General features: G+C 40.6%; 1 protein-coding gene across 1 annotated transcript in view; it reads right to left on the bottom strand.

Moving 5' to 3' along the window:
* Positions 1 to 19,436, bottom strand: part of MAN2A1 (mannosidase alpha class 2A member 1) — a 1,346,034-nt gene that overhangs the window by 612,364 nt on the left and 714,234 nt on the right. The window contains exon 9 of the mRNA XM_069625484.1: positions 5,260 to 5,459. Coding sequence (XP_069481585.1) covers positions 5,260 to 5,459 — 200 coding nt within the window. The remainder of the gene's footprint in view (positions 1 to 5,259; positions 5,460 to 19,436) is intronic.

The raw sequence follows: 19,436 nt of genomic DNA, 5'->3' as shown, positions 1-19,436 counted from the left end.
GCATAGCGTAGGTCGCCCACCATTTTGTATGCTTGTCTTTCAGGGTCTTTAGCCCGAAAGAGCTAACAGGCTTCAGTTATGCTCGTCGTGATCACAAGGGAGACACTGATTGCATCAGCGATGGGTGTTATTTCCAGGACAATTTGCCATTGCAAGTCAGGCAACATTCAGAAGGCATTCTCTCCATATCTGAGGGAAACGGCAACCAGACCACAGGAAATCGGAGAGAAGGGGTGAAGAAAAGGCCTTCAAGAGAACACAGTACGAACAGGGCCCTACTCTCCTTACTGTAAAGGCCCGACCGGAGTGCTAAGGCCATGTGGAAAACAGTCACTGAGCAGTCACTGGATGGATCATTAACTAACAAACAAGAGCAGGCGTCTAACAGCCTTTGAGTAGTTGTCAAAGGCAAACAAACCGCCGAAAAACTTGGACAGCAATATAAAACTCTTACGAGCTCTGCATTATGTGCAACCAACTAGATAGGCGGAAAAAAAACTATCTGTGGGACCTTGACGCGTGAATGATTTTGGGCACACTACATGTGACGTTAGCGATAGTGTTACATTCAAGCCCATGTCGATGTCCCTTTTCGATCTTTGAAGAAAAGATGCAATACTCTGCAATTACCACTAAATGTTGGACTATGTGCACAGCATGTGATCTAAGCAGGTTCAAAAACATTAGAAATATATTTATCATTGCTACACACTATACAAGGACGGGTGTAAATTGTGGTTATTCCACCAGCAGGTTCAGAATAGGAGACAACAGGCAACCAAATGGCAACCACAATCTGTTCGCAGAAGCATAAAAGGCTTGCCTGAGACCTGTGCAGCTGGCATGCTTGATATGCAAAGTATCACCAGACAATTGCATGTATGAGTTTATGGAATTTACAATTTTAAGTGATATGTTTTAAGGCCAACGCATTCAGTGTGACCATAAGTTCAGATTAATGTTTATCAAACCAGTATAGATGAACCAACCATTTCTAATCTAAAGTTCAGAGGCCAGCTAAGCCAGTTCACTGCCACCACAGGTTAAAAATAAATGGCACAACAAGTATATTCAATGTTATGCCTTTTATTTAAGGGGTAAGGATGGTTGGGTTTTATTATAATGTTTCTACACTACACATGTACACCATGTTCTTCTTTCCTGGGTTAGTCTTAGGGGACCTTTTACTTGAGTCACCTCCCTTCTCGGTCTCCCACTAGACTTCACTCACTGCCTCTGGAGTACTTCCTCATTCCCAAAGTTCAGAGTCTCTGCACTTTCCTTCGGCTTTCAGATCCTGTGTGCTGTCCTACTCTGCCTTCCGCTTGATCAGGGTTGTTCTCCACTTCAATCTTTCTCCTCTTCTGCATTTAGCCAAGGAGTCAACCAATTTAGACACTGGAATTGCAAGCAGATCTTTCATCCTGTGATACCAATTGGTTAGTGCTCTGTGTTTTCCAGTCAGAATTAAAGGAGAAAACTAACAAAATGGTCTAGGTATTGAGCATCAAAGTTCCATGGCCACATGCCAAAATAAGGTCAATGCAGTGACCAGGTTGATGAGAAGGAAAGGTAGTAAGGGGCGTCAATTCATGATTGTCCAAAATCTCCCACAGCTTGGCAGAGTCTGGTACTGAATAATTGTCTAACCAAATGTTAAAACCTCCAATAAGTTGGTTAGGAAGGTTTTGGCTGGGCCTCGTGGTCTGTAACGAAGGATAATATTAAACCACAGTGTAGGAGAGAGCCACAGTTTCAGGTGCCCTACACTTACGAAGCCTCATCCCATTTCGTTGATCTATCCCCTCCTGGGTCCATAAATTCACGTTGTGGTTTACAATTATGGGACATATAGTTTTTGCTGGTTTGTTTTTGCCAAAGGTATTGGTCTATGCCTGGGGATATACTCGCTGCACACAGCTGGTGTCGTGGACAAGGGGATACCATAGGAAGGTTCATGTGGTGATGTCAATATGGTTGCTTTGCCACACTGCTCCGTTGTGAGTGATTCTTCTAAACCTCCTTAGTACACACCTGCTTAGGTAGTGGTTATGTGATGAATCATGGCATACAATAGGAATCCTTAAAATATTGTCATGACCAGGATACATTTTTGGGCCCAGATATCCGGCTTCATCAAATGACCTAATCTGAAGCCCCTATGACAGCACACATAAAATAAAGGTACCAGTAATCCTCAGTTTACCAAAAACAAGTGAGTTAACCATGACTAAAAACATTTGCAAGATAATCATGAATAAATCAGGTGGACCTACAACAAAACGCAAACGTCATAATGGGGCCCTAGTGATGGGTACCCAATCAATGCTCATTTCCTAATTGAAGTTGAGTGCCAAGGCAAAGAATCCTGGGGTGTCCAGAGAAGATCAAGACAATGGTAAGGTATACAAGATGCTTCCCAAAAGAATCAGACAAACATGCCACTGAAGTGAAAATAGGTTCAACTCCATCCGGAGTGGAGAGAATCCATTTCCTGATGTATCGCAATACAGTGGGAGCAGTGGAAAATGTGTAAAGTTTTGGAAATCATCCACCCAGCCAAAAGGAGCAGTGTCTATTGCCCACTAAACCTCAGCAAATGACTGTTGATCTGAGGGCCAAAACTTCAGAGAATGACTAGGAACATGGATACTGAATGCAAGAGTTCAAGGTGGTCTTACCAGGATAACGGCAGTGTGGATCCAAACACTTGAAATTTTACTGTGTCTAGAATGTGATCTGAATTCATGTAAGTGGTATTTGAACGGAGCCTCCAGTAAAAAATAAAGTCAGAAGGCAAAATACTACATCACTGCTATTGTCAAAGTTTCACTGGAGGAACTCCAAAGCTGTTTTCAAAAGAAAATTCTATGGCCTTGTAGATAAAAGGCATTCATTTCAATTAGCGGGTTTGTGGGGCTTCACTTATTAGTAAGGCACATTGTGGCAAATTTATCCTTAACAATGGAATGTGGAATTCCACTGCAGTGGCTTCAATCTTCCCAAAGTTAACATTAATCACACAAAATGGAATGTCAGTGTAGATGTCCACTTTTGTAATAGCACTATTCTGATTATTTAACTGATATGAAGAAGAGCCTCATCTTTTGGCCAACAACAAACTTAAGCGGTTACGCACCATGGAAGCAGATTGATTTTTCTACGATCACACACACCGTTGTGAAGTGAGAAAGCAGGGACTAGCATCGGGAAGTTTCTGTTACATGTTGGATACGATGTCAGCATGCAGACCCCAGTGCTTTTACTATGAACCACCATGATGAGCATGGTTTATAGTCATATGCCAAATGTGTACTTCAGTGAAGCAGCTCTAATAAGCGTAGCTAATTTCTTACATTCATCTAACAGCATTTAGGCCATTTGGAGGGGCTTCAAACTTTAGAGGAAAGGGCCACCTGGTGGAAGGAGGGAAAGTGGTTTGCCCAGGATAAGGCCATGCGAGACAGTGCTAAAAAGAACAAACAAGTGACACCAATTCCGTTACCAGACCACATCTTGTCTTATGAAGTAGAGGATTTCTGGCTTCTAGAGAATTCAGCAAATGTGCCAACACTTCTGCCACCTCTGAAAAGTCGGTACGGCTGGGACAGAGAGGACTCATTGGAGGTAAACTGCACCAGCTTTATTTTATGGGCCGATCAGAGTCTGCCTAAAAAGTGCAAGCCAGAGGAACACTTCTAGCACATGAAGTAACAGAAAAACAAGCACACGTTTGGCATGTACATACATTGCTTGGGTGTTCAGCCCAGCTGGAAGTACTAGGCTGTACGAATACACAATGCAAAACATGTAGGAAAATTAATCGTGAATTGTAATCCACAACTGGGCACACAAGGCAGCCCTTGTTCTAAGCTACTGGGTTGGTTCTCGATTGTCCTGTTTTATTATTAGTACCTAGCGGTGGCGTGGTGTTGCCCCCATCCCCAGTCAATGAGGAGGCTCAGAACAGGGGCTTTACCACAAGGTAACAACCCAACTCAGAGCCTTGTCAGAGCTGGAACCCGCAAGCTTCACCTGCTGCATAATGAGGCAAGTGCTCCCTGGCACCCCGCGCCCCCCCCCACACACACAGTCCCCTCTTTTCCACACATTTCACCCCCTCCCAGCCCTGCCCCACTTACCTTCTGCTTCCATGTTACTCGCAGACACAGCAACAGTAGTGTTTGTGCCACGTTTCGAAGGGCGGTTTGACACAGTGGAAAGGGAGAAGGGACTATGTGTAGTCCCTTCTTACCCTATTAATGGCGGCCGTCTTTGTTTGTATTTATTTTGGTTGAGAAACGGCATACGCGTCCTTTTTCAACTTAAAAAAAACACTATTAGTATCCTGGTACAACGTGCCTGGATACTAACAGCAATATGACCCTTGCATGGGGGAGCATTACCGGGCCTGGTAATGACCCCCTCTCGGATAACATTGCTTAAATAATAATTCTATCTGGACATTTTGCCAAATTCTAAGCAGTCTAAATTGGGCAGATAAGCGAACAGTGGTACCTAGGCTGTCAAAATGTAGTCCGGTAGAGAAAACCAGGAATAGAGTCCAGGTGAACAGAAATCCCAGTCATTTAACTAAAGTCAGTAAACCAAATCATCAAAAAAGTGCTTGCTTGCATTTCGTGTGTGTAGCTCTATAAAACCCTTAAAGCTTGGGAAGCCATAGATGGCGCCCCAGCACACAAAATGCTTTTCTCTGTGTTCTAGTCCATCAATGCCTGTACAGTGTGCGAGAGTAAGACCACTAGAATGGGAGGGTGGCCTGGTTGGGGTGCCCGTTTTCATTGTTTTAGCTATCAATGCTATCACCACATGCATAGGGTGATTGTCTGGCGTGAGCCGCCTAAGCATGTTCAGTAAGAACCCACTGGAGACCCTCAGAAGAATGCATCAACAAGCAAATGTGTTTGTACACTCTTCAAATTGTAAAAATAAAAAAACTGTTTCACGTACAAAAAAGGTAAAACATTTGTAACAGAATACCAGGGACAAAGTGCGACAAACACATCCCTTCATTTCACTCATGGCCTGACCAGGTTTGCTAGTAGCTTGGGCAGGGAAGTGCCCTTCAAGGAGGGATGAATTCTCAAGTGCAACACATTGTGAAATCAGTGGGAGAGCACAACCAGTGGTTAAAGTTTGCTTCTCCCACTTTTTGTGCTTCATAGATTGGGTAAAATAAACAGGTTATTGATTTGCTTACTTTTCTACTGATCCGTTATGTCACATTTCCATACTTGCCTTAAGTTTGATTCCATAACTCTGTTAAGTCGTTTGTAGAAAGGACGCGATGTAAAATAGCCACTCCAGTAATGGTCGTCTCGATCTGCATAGGTAAAGAAATCGCCGCTCAAAACAGGGAACACTGATTTGCTGCTCTTTTGATCCACAGCTGCACGCTCAAGGGCATCAAAATAGTCTGATAACGTGCCAAACTGTGCCTGATCAGAAAAAAGATTCAAATTAAGTGCACATAAAACTAAACAATTATTTTAAAGGGATATACAATCAAGTGCGAGTGGACCTTCAAAAACAAACAACATTTTGAGAAACAAATAGTTAAAGTAACAATGGTTGTTCAAGAGAAGTCGGATGGTTTAAGTATAGGCCCACTGCCAGTGGAGCCTAAGAGTGTTATTTTAGTCTTCTTTGATCAATTCAAAACAAAGCACAAATCTTTATTTTGGAATGTTGACACATTAAAGCATACCCAAAAAAATATTGCACATCTAAAAACAGCGAAATAAGGTAATCCACAAAATGCACAAGAAATGTTAATGATCGTCAGTGCAAACGTGTGTGCAAATCGGCGAAAGAGCCAATATTGAAAACATAACTTCTAAAAAGAAAAAAGTAATTAAATACACTCCTCTCTCATTCGATTTTTTCATCAACATCAGTAAATATTCTAATCGCCCAGGCTTTGCTTATAAAAAAAATATAGAATGCCTAGCTTACTACTCGTTTAAAAAAAAAATCTATTTGTTAAGAAAGTTAGAGTTTTACTTCTGATCAGTGTATATTTTGGACACGTTTCAATTGTTATCAGGGCAAAAAAAGGCGTGGGTCCGCAATTAAACTAGTTCCTTACATTTCTTGGTCATAGATAAGATTGAAAGAAGATTTTATCGACCTTTCATTATATGAACAATCTGATACAAGTTTGTCCATCCAGTTTAAATATTCCACTGTTACATAAGATGGGGCTATCAATTAAAATCTAAATATTTCCACTTCATTTTTAATTGTTCGTGCATTTCGTTTTTTATCAGACTTTTTCATTTGAAGGCATTTGAGAAAGGCACGTAAACCAAAGTTCTTGATTATTGTGAGTGGAGCCCTTTATAATATGTTAAGCACTTTGGAGAGGGGGTCCAAGAGGCGTCCCAGCCAATCAGGGACCTGGGAATGCATGCTTTACCTCATGGTAAATGCTGCATTCCGAGCCCTCTGAGCAGCAGGAGGCTGCCATTTTCCCTGCAGGCTAACAGGTAAGCGACTCCCCTGACCCACAAAATTCCATCTCCCCACCCACACCCCAGTCCCACTTAACTGGTGCTGCCTGGTACCTCGCCGGCACCTGAAACACTGTTCCGGCACTACTTTGACGTGGCAATGGCTGCCATGGAAAAGAAGAAGGGACAATGTGTAGTTCAGTTGGCCATGGTGGCCATCTTGGTTTGTATTTTATTTTACTGAGAAACAGCAACCATTTTAGCCAGTGGGCGAAGTGTAAAAGAAGTAGTGGAACTATGTTCCCTGCTGACCTGCACCCACTCCCCGCAAACCCATCACCACGTACCCTCCCACACAAAATACACACCCCCAAACACTTGCACCTGCTGTTTAAGGGAACATTCAGTGCAAGTTTCAACTTCTTCCTACACATTTATTTTAAAACGAAACCATTCCGGAACGGTATTTTTTTTTTTTTTGGAAACTTTATTTACAAAACTATAAAATCACATACATTACAATACACTCCATAAGACATTTAAAGTACTTGAAACCATCAAAACACATTTTTTTAAAAACAACCAATTACATTGAAGCATATAACCACACATAGCCCCCAGCCTAATTCACCACATCCCTAGTCACCTCCCCCAGCCCCTATTTACATAAGTACAATTTTTACGGTTTATTTTTAAAATAAAAGTATAGGAGCTGTAAAAGGTAATTTAAAAAAGTATAGGAGCACCGCTCCCGCTCACTTCGACCACTGATTTTAGCACTCTGGTAAGCCTGCCAGGATGCGAATAGCAATAAACCCCTCTGGGCTGGGACAGAACAGAAATATACGTTGGTTCCTCTAAATGAATCGAGGAAATCCCTGGGCACTCCAATGGGATAACGCCAAACTCTAGACAATAAAGAACCTCAATATAAGGTATGATCCTAATTTATATTTTGCATGAATATAAGAAAAAAAGTAGAACACATTGTAGGTCAATCTGTATCCACTACGAATTTTAATCGAGTCCAAATTATGTTATTTACGTTATACATTCACCTACATTCTTCTGAGCCAACTTTTTTGCACATAAAATTAACAACTTAAATTAACCCATTAGGTTTGTTTGAATAACAATGTAGGTATTAATAATGTATGGCTGAAAGGTATTTTGCAGGAATGTTCTGTAGCATGTAGCCAGGATGTGTTGGGAGTTATGTTCACACTACCACTAAGCGTTTCGGGAGTGAAACCCTCCCTTCTTCAGGTGAACACTTTGTCTTCCTAAGAAAAATAACAGTGTTTCAGTACTCTGAAAATGTAAACTCATAAGGGCTCATTTGAACTTCAAGAAACTGTCTCATAACTATCCACGAACCTTGTCAGAATATATAAATCTTAAGGAAACCTCTGTTGTAGAAGGAACCGCTGCCAGAAATAACCATCAGGTATCGTTTTGGGAAAGAACTACTGAAAAACGAGAAAACTTAACTGTTTAACTTCGTGCATTTTGGAAAAAGCCAATTATCTGCACACTAGATAGTAGTTGTCCATTTAATGAAACAATACTCACTGATGCGAGATCACAGGGACTCATAGGTGTGGAAAATGTTAGCTTGCAAGTGAAACCATATGTATCGCTTCAATTACCCCAATAGAAACCAAAAGGAAATCCACTTACTGTGATGCCGATCAATCTGCCTTACTGAACACTATAAATCGATGCATGAAATATTGCTCCTCCGGTCGTGTAAGAGACCAAAATTCATTCTAAGGATCAACTAGTTTCTATAACTTCTCTGCAACTAGCAGTGTGGAATTAAGCAACTCTACGCATGCACTTGCTTACCTTGTAGTTCGAACAAATGCAAAGTGTGGGACGGAAAGCAGCTAGAAAGCGGCCCACTGTCCCACACTCGGCTCTGTACTCAATAATTTGATCATGTGAGTGGTTTGATGTGTGCATGCGTCATGACGTTGCTCATTCGTGAATTGAATCAGTAACTGACCGAGACCGAGATCTGGATTGGTTCTACGCAAATGTACCACAAGTGGCATGTACTCAGCATGAAAGGAGTGGATATTTGTAAAATCCAATAAACACATGTTTCCATCTTACGTGATATGTTCTTACACATCCAAAAAGGAAATAGTTCCTGTGTGAGCTTTACGCAGGGACGTCATTTCACCAAAATGCCAGGGGTAGCGGAAGTAACATCACACGACCCTTGACCCCTGATGACATCACAGGAAGTGATGTCATTTGACCCCACCCCGAGGTGATATCGCCGGAAGCGATGGAACACAACCTTTCACCTGTTGCCAAAACACGAAGTGACATCACAGCATTGTACACTACGAAAAATATGGTTACTATATCACTATAATGTGATGTACATTTCATGCAAAAATGGATCGCCATATGTAGCGTTAAGATCAGTGTGTATAGGCCCATATTACCAAATTACTGTGAATGCAAGCAGACGTCCATGACCAAATGATGGTGTGTTATTATATAGCACTTATGCTTAAGCGCTTTATATAGAAAAAATATACACCCAATATCACCCAACCTGTCTTGGTACTCATTTATCGACCTCAGAAGGATGAAAGGCTGAGTTGAGGCGTTTAAGAACAGACTAAATCAGTGACTCACCCTCTGAAGTGTGCCTAAATAAACCTTTAATGAGTCTAGCAATTATTGTACAGAATTCCAGAAAGACACATTATTTGGTTTCCTATTCTTTCTTATTTAGGGTCAGTGCTGAAAGTGTTAGACTTGTGGCACTCCTGTTTTTATTTTTCTTATTTTCTTTTTTTTTTTTTAAAAAAGGGACTGAACATCAGAGCCAGCCACTCCAGGACCTTGTATTACAAAAACGGAAGAAAAAAAAAAGAAAAAAAAAGATTTTCTTTTTATTTTATTTTTTACAGAGGTCGCAAGGGAGACCTCAGAGGTCGCAGTTGCGACCTCTGGCGACCCCCAAATGACGTCCCTGGCTTTACGTGATTCCTATAAAAAGCATCTCACTCACATGTCCATGTGTTATCACTTATTTTCCTTGAACCATTGCCTTATAATGTTCAAGTCTAATGCTGACTCGCAATCCGATTTGCATTGGACATTGTGTGGAACATACCCCTGGTTTGTCTCATGTGGCCAAAGCTATCACACCTAGTTGATGTTAATATATGTCCTGCATTACAGATTACGTTTCAATACAAGAACATTACCACATTAAACAATCGTCCATTAAATACATCACCTTTCAGTTAATGTGTTCTCTTCATTGCAATGTTTGAAATGTGTTGTCTCTAGGGGTGTCACGGTATTAGTTTTATGACGGTACGATAACCTTCTTGCCAAATGACGGTATATCATAGTTATCGCGGTCTAGCAGGTGGAGTTAACTAATCTTAACAAATATTTTCTAAAAGGTCATAAATTGACAGATTTATCATCACAAACAAAACCAGGCACCCAGGGCCAGAATTGGGCTTTTCAACATACTTTCCACTGAAATGCCTTGCTTCCACCAAACACAAATACACGTGTGGAGAGGAGGAGGGGGGGAGCCCTGCTGCAACTGGCAAAGCAAAATGAATAGCTTTTCTTAAGTTGTCATTTAGGCTTTATGCTCCCCCACTGGCTACTGGTGAAGATGAACATGTTGCCATCTTGATAACCTGCATGCCACGATCAATGGAGGCTGATGGTAGTATACGCTTGTGCGCATATACAGACACACACAGACTCTTTACGTTACAGCCTTTAGTTTACTTGCGGGCCAAAAGGTGTTCAGTAATCACGGACATGTTACCCTTTGGTATGGCAGCAGGGAATACCCACAGAGATGAGTGAATTTCGTAGTGTGACTTATTATATGTAAATTCAATGATAGAACCAGGGAAATCCCCCATTGCCATATGTTTAGAGAACATTATCCATTATAAATATATAAACCCCAAAGCCGCCAACCCAAAGTAAACCCTTTTCCTTCTTGGCACTGTATCTATTCTTCCTATTGCTAACATATTGATTTTGTGTCAGGCACGTGTGGTTTATGGAATGGCATTAAAAACTGCTCCAACTGAAACTACTTGGCAGACGGCACATCCAACAGTGCAAGACCAAGACTGCGCAGCACTTGCTTACTGCAGCCTTTCCAAATCAGATTGAAAAGCACACTTTACGGTATGAACGGTATAACGGTATAAACAATGTGACGGTTATTATTGTTCAATTAAGTGGTTCACGGTATCTTTAACGGTATACCGTTATACCGTTACATCCCTAGTTGTCTCCTGACAAAAAATATCCAGAAATTGCTAACATGAGGGCATCAGGGTAATATTGATAATGTACACGGAGACAATGGTCATTTTTCGGACACGTTAAGTATCATGGTGTGCCCTGGATTTCAGGAACACCTCAGTACATATTATAACATTTCACTGTCAGATATATATATATATATATATACATACATACACATGAATAGATTAAACACAGTAGGTAATTAGAAGAAACATTCAATTGACTTGTTCAATCCACTACTATTCAAAAAAAGTATTATGTACAATGTCAAAAATAGGCGAAAGTGTCACAACAATGAGGTACATTTTAACAATTATAATTTACCAAACATATAGGGTATTACATATTGTTCCTCAGTTTCAGACACATATTAACACATATTAGGTCTATGGTATACTACAAAGAACATGTGAGGTCAAATTCTGTGTTCATTCCACGTGGGGACAAGCTATCAAAATGTTCTATCCAGATTATCTCTTGTTGGAGTAGATTTCGGAGTAGATTACCAACAAGTCTGGGTGGTCTAATCTGATCCAGCATGATCACATGCATTTGAGCTATCGTATGTCGTGCCTGAATGAAGTGTTGTAAAAGTGGGGAGTTTTCAGGCTTAGTCCTGATGTTGAACTTGTGGTCTGTCCAACGTGTCTTGGCCTTACGTGTGGTGATGCCCACATATTAGAGGGACACCTGATCCAATAGACAATGTTGGCATAATCACAAGTCGTGGAATGTTCAAGTACAATTTTCCGACCTGTGTATGGATGATTAATGGATTTTCCTTGATCACATTGTGATAGTGCTGGCAGTTGTTACAGGGGATTGTGCCTTTGTATAGAGTGTGGTTACTCTTTGGAGTACTGATAGCGGCTGACAAGAGCATCCCTTATTAGATGACTCACAGTATGCAAAGGTTGCGAAAGTGGAAAATAACAGGCTAGTGGTTGGATCCAGTTGAAATCATTTCAAATGAAGTTTAAAAATGGTCTTAATTTTAACACTTTGCTGAGAATACGTGTTCACATATACCAGATCCGACTTGGGTTCTTTAACTTTTGGGGTTAAAGTAGATTTTCTTGTTGCAGCTTCTGCCTTCTGAGATACTGAATCCGCATTGTCCTGGGAATATCCTCTGTCTAGGACCTTTTGGAGTAATTCGAGTAAATTGGTAGTGTGCTGCGGCGTTTCAGATCTTATGCGTTTGTATCTCAGAAACTGACTGTATGTGATACTCTATCGTCGTTCTTGGATGAAAGCTGGAAGATAATACAATGTTCTTGTCCATCCTTCACATAGATTTCAACATCCAGATGTTTTGCTGTGTTTAGAAGTAAACTTGATTCTTGGTGTAATACGGTTCATATTTTCCAAGAAGCATGTACATTGTGATGTTCCTGTCCATATTCCGAAGACACTGTCTATATATCTATAGAAATATTTTAGTTGTGTGGTCAAACATTATGCCATATAGGTATTGGCATAACTGGGTTGCCATTGCAGCTCCCATAGATGTTCCTGAGATTTGGATAACATATGTGTCTATTCGAACAAGAAGAAATTATTGTCAAGAACAATTTTGAATAAGCTTAAAAGGAACACTGTCTGCATCGCAGTGGTCAGTTGAAAATAACGCCACTAGACTGCCTCTATTCATACTTAAGTGATTTGCGTGTACAAGCTGGCTACATCTAACATGAATGAGTTATCTTAGTCTGTATCAAAGTTTAGAGGCTGAATCTTCAACAGAAAATCATTGTTATCTTTAAGGTATGTCCTGCTGGTTTGGACCAAAGGTTGAATGATGTTATTTATGTATTGCGGAAGTGGCTCTAAAAGATTACTATTGGCTGCAACAATGGGGCGGCCTGGAGGGTTCTCTAAATTCTTATGCATCTTCAGTAATATGTACATGAAAGGCAGGGTGGGATACATGTTTGTTAGGAATGCCTTAGTACGATGTGAAATGTAATCATTAATTTCAGCTTCATCAAGAAGTACTTTAATTATGGTTCTCACTTGTTCTGTAGGATCACTATAAACTTTCATGTACGTTTCTATAGCTGACATTTGTAGTTCCATTTCCTGCCAATATTTTGGGATATCCATTTAGCATGGCCCCTCCTTTGTCTGCTGGTTTCAGATAATGAGTTGTTTCAAAGTCGTGTTTTCACACTTGTTGTTCATGGTGCGAATAATATCCCCATTCTTTTTTTTCGGAAACACATGTTCTTGAGGTCATTCAAGACATGCTTCTGGAAAGCATCCAAGATGGAATTCTGGACTGGAGGCATGAAAGTGCTTTTTGGACGTATTTTGGAATAAAAAAAATGGTTGAATTTTTCTTACAACGTTAAAAAAAAATCAAGTATCTCCTTAAATAAGTAACTACTATAATGAGGTACACAGGAAATCCCTTTCTGAAAAGTCTTGTGTTCCGTTCAAAATCCATAAATCGATATGAGGAAATAGTCACCACCAAGTCTTCTTTTGAGGAAATGTTACCTTCCTGGGCTGATTCTTTTTGCTCTTTGTCTGGTGACGTCTAAAAAAAGAGGCTGTTGATACTGATACTTATATGGGCTGTAAATAACATTTGATGCAATTCCGGCACTAGTTGAAGATGCGGTTTCCTCTTGTTCAATACTAGATATGTCGGATGAGGATTTATCCGATTGTGGTTTACGTTGAAATCTACCCAGCTTCCTTTGGTTGTTCTGATTAGCTGTATGGTGGTAGTAATCTTTCCAAGTCTAAACAATATCGAACTCGCAGACTAAGGTATCCCTTTCGAAATTTCCTGATTTTTTTGGGATTCGATCTCTTTTTTTTATATGCTTCTATTTTGGCATTAATGTCCTCCAATGTTGAGGTAATTTGTTGTTTGGTGAGAAATTACTCCAGTGTTTACTTGGTCACTCCAATCTCTGCCTCAATGGAGTTTAAGGATTTGTCCAGTTATTCTATAGTTAAAAAAAATTAGGTCAAGGGAACATTTGTTCAAGACTAGCTTCCACCTGTTTATGAACTCCGGACTGTCTTTCCTCAATGGGGGTTTCTAGATCTACTCTCAATCCCCTTGGTATACGTCCCGCTCTAAAGGATTGTGACAAGTTCGCTGCATGTAACCTCTGGTTGATGTTCCTCCGGATGGGACGTTCTAATTGTATTAGGAGTTTCCCTGGTTTCTTGGTGTGCCTCAACTCATTTTCCTGTAATCTTAATCAAGTTTAAAATGCATAAGGCCTCCTCTGAGAAACCAAGAGTTTCTGCCCGATTGGTGGTTAACTATTCATTTCCGGAGAAGGACATTTCATGAATGTTCAAAGATTAATGTGTGTGCTGTCCCTTTACCTAGCTGCAAGTGAAACAAATTGTATGTGGGTACGCAGAAGTACTGGTGTAATTAAAGAAATTCATTCAAGTAGTTTCAGGTGATCCAAGGTGCTCCAGTTGAGTATCCCTTGCTAAGGGGACACTAAAACTAGAAATATACATTGGTTCCTCAAAATTAATCCAGGGAATCCCATGGCACTTTAAGGGGGTATTCCCAAATTCTATTCAATAAAGTACCTCAATATAAGGACATTACAGAGTCTGGTAATGCGTCAGGGCTCATGTTAACTTTGCCCTGGTGTATTACCTGACCCAGTAATGCCCCCGCCCACTGGGTCTTATTGCTTAATTAATCTAAGTGGTTTGGCTCACATCACTCTACTTACATCACTAACAAACCACCACTGCATTACATGTAAACATGAGTATCGGTGACCCATATTCTAGCCCACTGAAGGAGTGAGTTTGTTCTAAATGTTTCCATTCTATAATCTAAACCCACAACTTCATGCATACAGAATGATGCCACTCCCTGAGGAAGACCAGAGAGAACCCTTAAAATGTAGTTTTGCCTGTTTGAAATACCTTCACCTTAGCACAGCCCCAAACCGTGGATCCGTACATAGCCACTGATCATGTTTTAGTCCTCTAAACCATTATAATTGGGACATGGATAAGCCTGAAAAGGTTTCAAATATAAAACTTCAGCTGCGACTTGGGTCATTTTCAAAGATACATCATTCATTTTTTAATTTCTTTTATTGTGAATTAGCCAGAATTCATTGACTTTTCACAGTAATACCAAAAACACATTTGTAAAACATTAACTTACAATTCAAAACAGAATTCAAATCAACTATTATAACGACAAATTCATAAAATTCATTAATTGACAGTATTAAGTTAATCCTAACAAAATTCTTAACACAATCCAATAATTAATTGGCGCAACTGATACATTAAACAAAACCATATTTCTGCAACACCTTTACGACCTGTACAGTCAGGAATACTTCATGACCTGCTATCAATCTATCCCAAAACATTTCAGAGCTCAAACTACCCCACTCACCAACAAACCGGCTCAATAGGAGTACTCTCGTACTACATGTAGCAATACACTGCATGAATATATGTTTGCGGGTTTGCTTGCCAACTCTTTCACAGAGATGGCATATCTCTGGGCCGCATTGGCTCTGATTTCGGGTTGAAATGACTTCTGTGTTAATCAAATTTAAACAAAATCGCTAAACATTCTGTAATTTCAATCAGGAAAGCATCTTGGGTATCTCGGGAGGAAGATGTGTGGCTTATCAAGAATTGACAAGGATTTTTCTAGTTTTAATGTTCTCATCCCTTCGATAGTGTGAATCCAATCCCGTCGACCCAATGCTTTCTTGAAACTTACTGGATTGGTGATTAAATCATTTACTGTAGCATCGCTTGCATTCAATGTTACCAACACTTAGTTTTCCAAGTCTTAAGAAAGGACTAGATTTACCCTCTAGAACAACCTTGATATCTTTGTACAGGGTGTCTGTACACTGAAATAACCCTCCACTCCACATACATTAATACGGAGTTGAGGCCTTAGCTCATATCTCAGGCTGACCATCGAGAGACTCTGTTGGAGGGTTAAAACTCTTTTCCAGAGAATCCCCTCTATATATTTCCAGTCTATTTTCATAGCTACGGGTCGTATCTCAATACCATACAACAGACTAGACAGGACTTTCCCAATGTAGTATTTGATTAACGGATAAATGATCATTTGCACTAAGAGGTGAAAATATTTCTCATTTGACAGGACAATTGTAGCACTCTGGACCTCATCTATGCCATCAGTAGGGCCAATGTAGGAAATGTATGCAATTGTAAGCCTAGATATGGGACTTCTTTAATTATGGGCAAAACCTGACCCTCTGGAAACAATTTATAATTTGTGCCCAACTTCCCCAGTCTTTTAAAAGACACCATTTTTGTTTTTGTGGGGTTTAGTTGCAATTTGTTTTCCCGAGCATAGTCACACATGGCTGTCAGTAATCTTTGTAGCCCCATTGCTGTATAGTCCAGAATGACTATATGGTCGGCACAGGTCAACCATGTCAATGGGCATGACCCAATTTAAGGGTTACCAAGGCGTATGACGTCAGATTTTCCAAGGTCTGCTAAATAAAGATTAAACGAGAGGGGCAATTATGCAACCTTGCTTTACACACCCTCTATACTGGAATTTGAGATGAACTGAGCCTAACTTGTATGTTGATATCTTTGTGTAGGCTAATAATCGCTAGTAGTCCCTTGGTGTTCCCCCATGCATCTAATTTAGCCCATTGCAGTTCCCTGTTTATCAGGCCGAAGGTTTTCGACAGGTCTATCCATGCCCCATGCAGAATGCCCCCCCTTTTCCCATGAATTTTTCGCACCCCAAAGACCTGATCAATCCATTCAAACCTGTCGAAATACCACTATGAAGCCATATTTGGTATTTTGATAAAATCATTTTTGACAACCCGAAGCCTCCAACTCCCGAAAACTACTCCAGCAAACATTTGCTTTTAACATCAGGGACCGCAGTAGTTGATCAGATTTGCCCGATAGCCCTTCTTATACATAGGAATTATTATAGATGACATACATGAAGGGTGAGAGATGGTCCTGCTACATAGGGCTTCCTCAAAGAGTATCAACAACATCCCTGTCCACAATACTGCATCACCCTTCAAGTATTGGTTTGTCGAACCATTGGGGCCCTGAAGAAGGATCAACCCGATATAAGGTCACTTTCCAGGCTGTTGTCCGCCAGTATATATAATTACTTATCAGGTTTACCGTATAAGGTTTTATAGTGACTATGACATGTTGCTTCTGCCACTGTGCTACTCTGCATACTTGCTTGGGTTTCCTGCTGTTGGTTTGTTAATGACCAGAAATTACGTGAGTACTTGTCCTGTAGTGCTTCCAACATCCACTTGCTGTGTCTCTGGTAATACAGATAATTGTGAAAACGAGACCAGTTCCTATATTCTCTCCTCAAGAAATTCACTTGTTTTCAAAATCTACGTTATTTGATCATTTTTCCTTCACAATTCTTATTGCTTTCTTTAATTCTATCTTTCTTTCCCACACTAAAGCATCAAAGTGATATTTGCAGGGTATTCTGCTTCAGAGATGACCGGGGTTGTGGCATGTCCAATTCCCATGGCAGTTTTGAAAAATTAGTTGGATTGCATGCTCTGGTTAATTCAGAGTCTGTCATGTTATCCTTAGGATTTTGCAGGGCACTACTTTGCTCGACTCCTCCCCTTCTAAATTTAACCATTCGGCTCTTATTGATATTCACTAGCAAATGTTTGCCTGTGCCCCACATAACTCTAACATAACTCTATAGTGCTTCCAAGACAGGAGCCCTATCACTGGGAGATCGTCACTCCTTCCCCTCTTCAGAACTGAAAAATGCACATACCCTGCTAAGAGGTCTTGGCAGAGAAAGAGGTAATCTACTGTGGAGCTAACAGGCCCGCTGCTACAAGTTGGAGCAGGAGGAATGTCTCCTTGCACGTTACCATTTGCCATGGTAAGGTTCCAATCAATCAAAAAGGAAAGCCATAGCCTCCCATTATTAGATGTTTCTCGCACTGGGCGGAGGCCCGGGGATTTCGTGGCAATAAATTGGGAATTAAAATCATTAGCCACCACCAAACTGGATGGAACTACTGAGCAGCTAAGCAAGAGTATCAGCCTTACTCCAAAACAGTGATTTAGAAGGCTCCTTGGTCTCCTCAAAGAACACCCAGTATAAATAATCTGTTTGTGGTAATGGGGCAAAATAGCAATACATTTTGATTTACCATGATTTTACTAAAGTCCTTTCTTTCATAAAATCATGTGTATTTAAAAGAATGCGTAGGGCAGATGGTGATGTTTCTAAAAACATTTCCCCATTTAAGATAAAAACGTAATATAATTTAATATTTTTTCCTTTTACTATATTACATGAATTTTATAATACTTGGGAGTTTACAGTATAAAGAATATATAAATTAAAAAGAATGGAAGCTATAAAGCACTGCTGTCTAGCACTGATTTACTGGGAATGCGGGAGGTACATTCACCATAAAGAAAAAACAAGGGGGAGTCCTGGGAGTCCCAATGCCGGACACTAGTCCCAGCTATAAGAGCATTACCCAGATTCTTTAGCCATACACCGCATCACCCTGGATTTCAACTGAAGGGTTTTTCTTCCTTTCAAGGCTTTTTCGTGTTGTTTTTGGGAAGCCCGGGAATGAGTCTCTTGCCTGGAGTGCTTACCCACTGGCATAGTGGCTTCATTCGAGGTAGACCTTACCTCTTCGAGGACCAGAATTCTTCCCGCAAGAAGGGAACCTCACCACCAGACGACCTATCAGACGAGATCTCCAGTGAAGAACCAGGTGAGGACAGATCTCCCAGGGTGGACACCACGTGGCTCCAGAACACTCTGTATGGTATCTTTTCTTGGCCTCCCAAAATTCAATTATGAAGTGAAACTTCTTCCTTTGCCTTCCAATTATATTCACGTTGCTCATCCCAAACGCCTCACACACTGTTCTCTTTATACAATGTTTCCGCTTGCAACCTTAGTTCAAAACACAAGATGGTTTGGTATCAGTCTCTCCGACTCAACGGCTGTGTTGTCTTTTCTGATGCTGCTTTGTTCTAGGAGCCAAGAACAGTACCACAGCAGCAATCTCTCCTCCACGCCTTGGTTATCGACACGGGAGAGCCCCGGGTACCTCCGGCACACTGTGGATTTTCGATCAGCCTTAGTTACTGGTCTTTGATTTCTTACTTTCCAAGGCTCATGAAATAAACACTATTTATAGGTTGAGGGTGCTTCCCTCCTTGCAACCCTCTCTGGTGTCTTAGTCTTTCTCGTTGTATTAAACTGCCATCCTGGAACTGCTATTTCCTCGTGTGTTTTGCCTTGCTCAGAGTGTGCTTTAGTGCTCTGCACTTTATCCATGTGGCGAAGTGTGATGTAAGTCAGGTGTGTGTAATGAGCCATAATTGCCTGACTTTGCCTAACCATGGTGTTGGGACATGTCCGGTATACGGCTCTGGTGTCAGTCCGTTGTCGCTCACAGTGAACTGTCTGTGAGAAAGTGTGTGTGTCAGTGAAATAAAAACCTGTAATATATTTTTGAACAAGATGTTTTTGGTGTGACTCTACATTGCTGTATGGTTTTCATGGCTACCCTGGGTAGTTCCAAGTTAGGATATCCATTTGTTGGATACCGAGTTAATTAGAATTAGTAGCTTTCTTGAATTTAT

Source organism: Ambystoma mexicanum, chromosome 6p (genome assembly GCF_040938575.1).
Source record: "Ambystoma mexicanum isolate Mex_15411 chromosome 6p, UKY_AmexF1_1, whole genome shotgun sequence".
Classification (NCBI taxonomy): Eukaryota; Metazoa; Chordata; class Amphibia; order Caudata; family Ambystomatidae; genus Ambystoma; species Ambystoma mexicanum.
The sequence above is the reverse complement of the archived record's forward strand: the minus strand, read 5'-3'. Positions and strand labels throughout refer to the sequence as shown.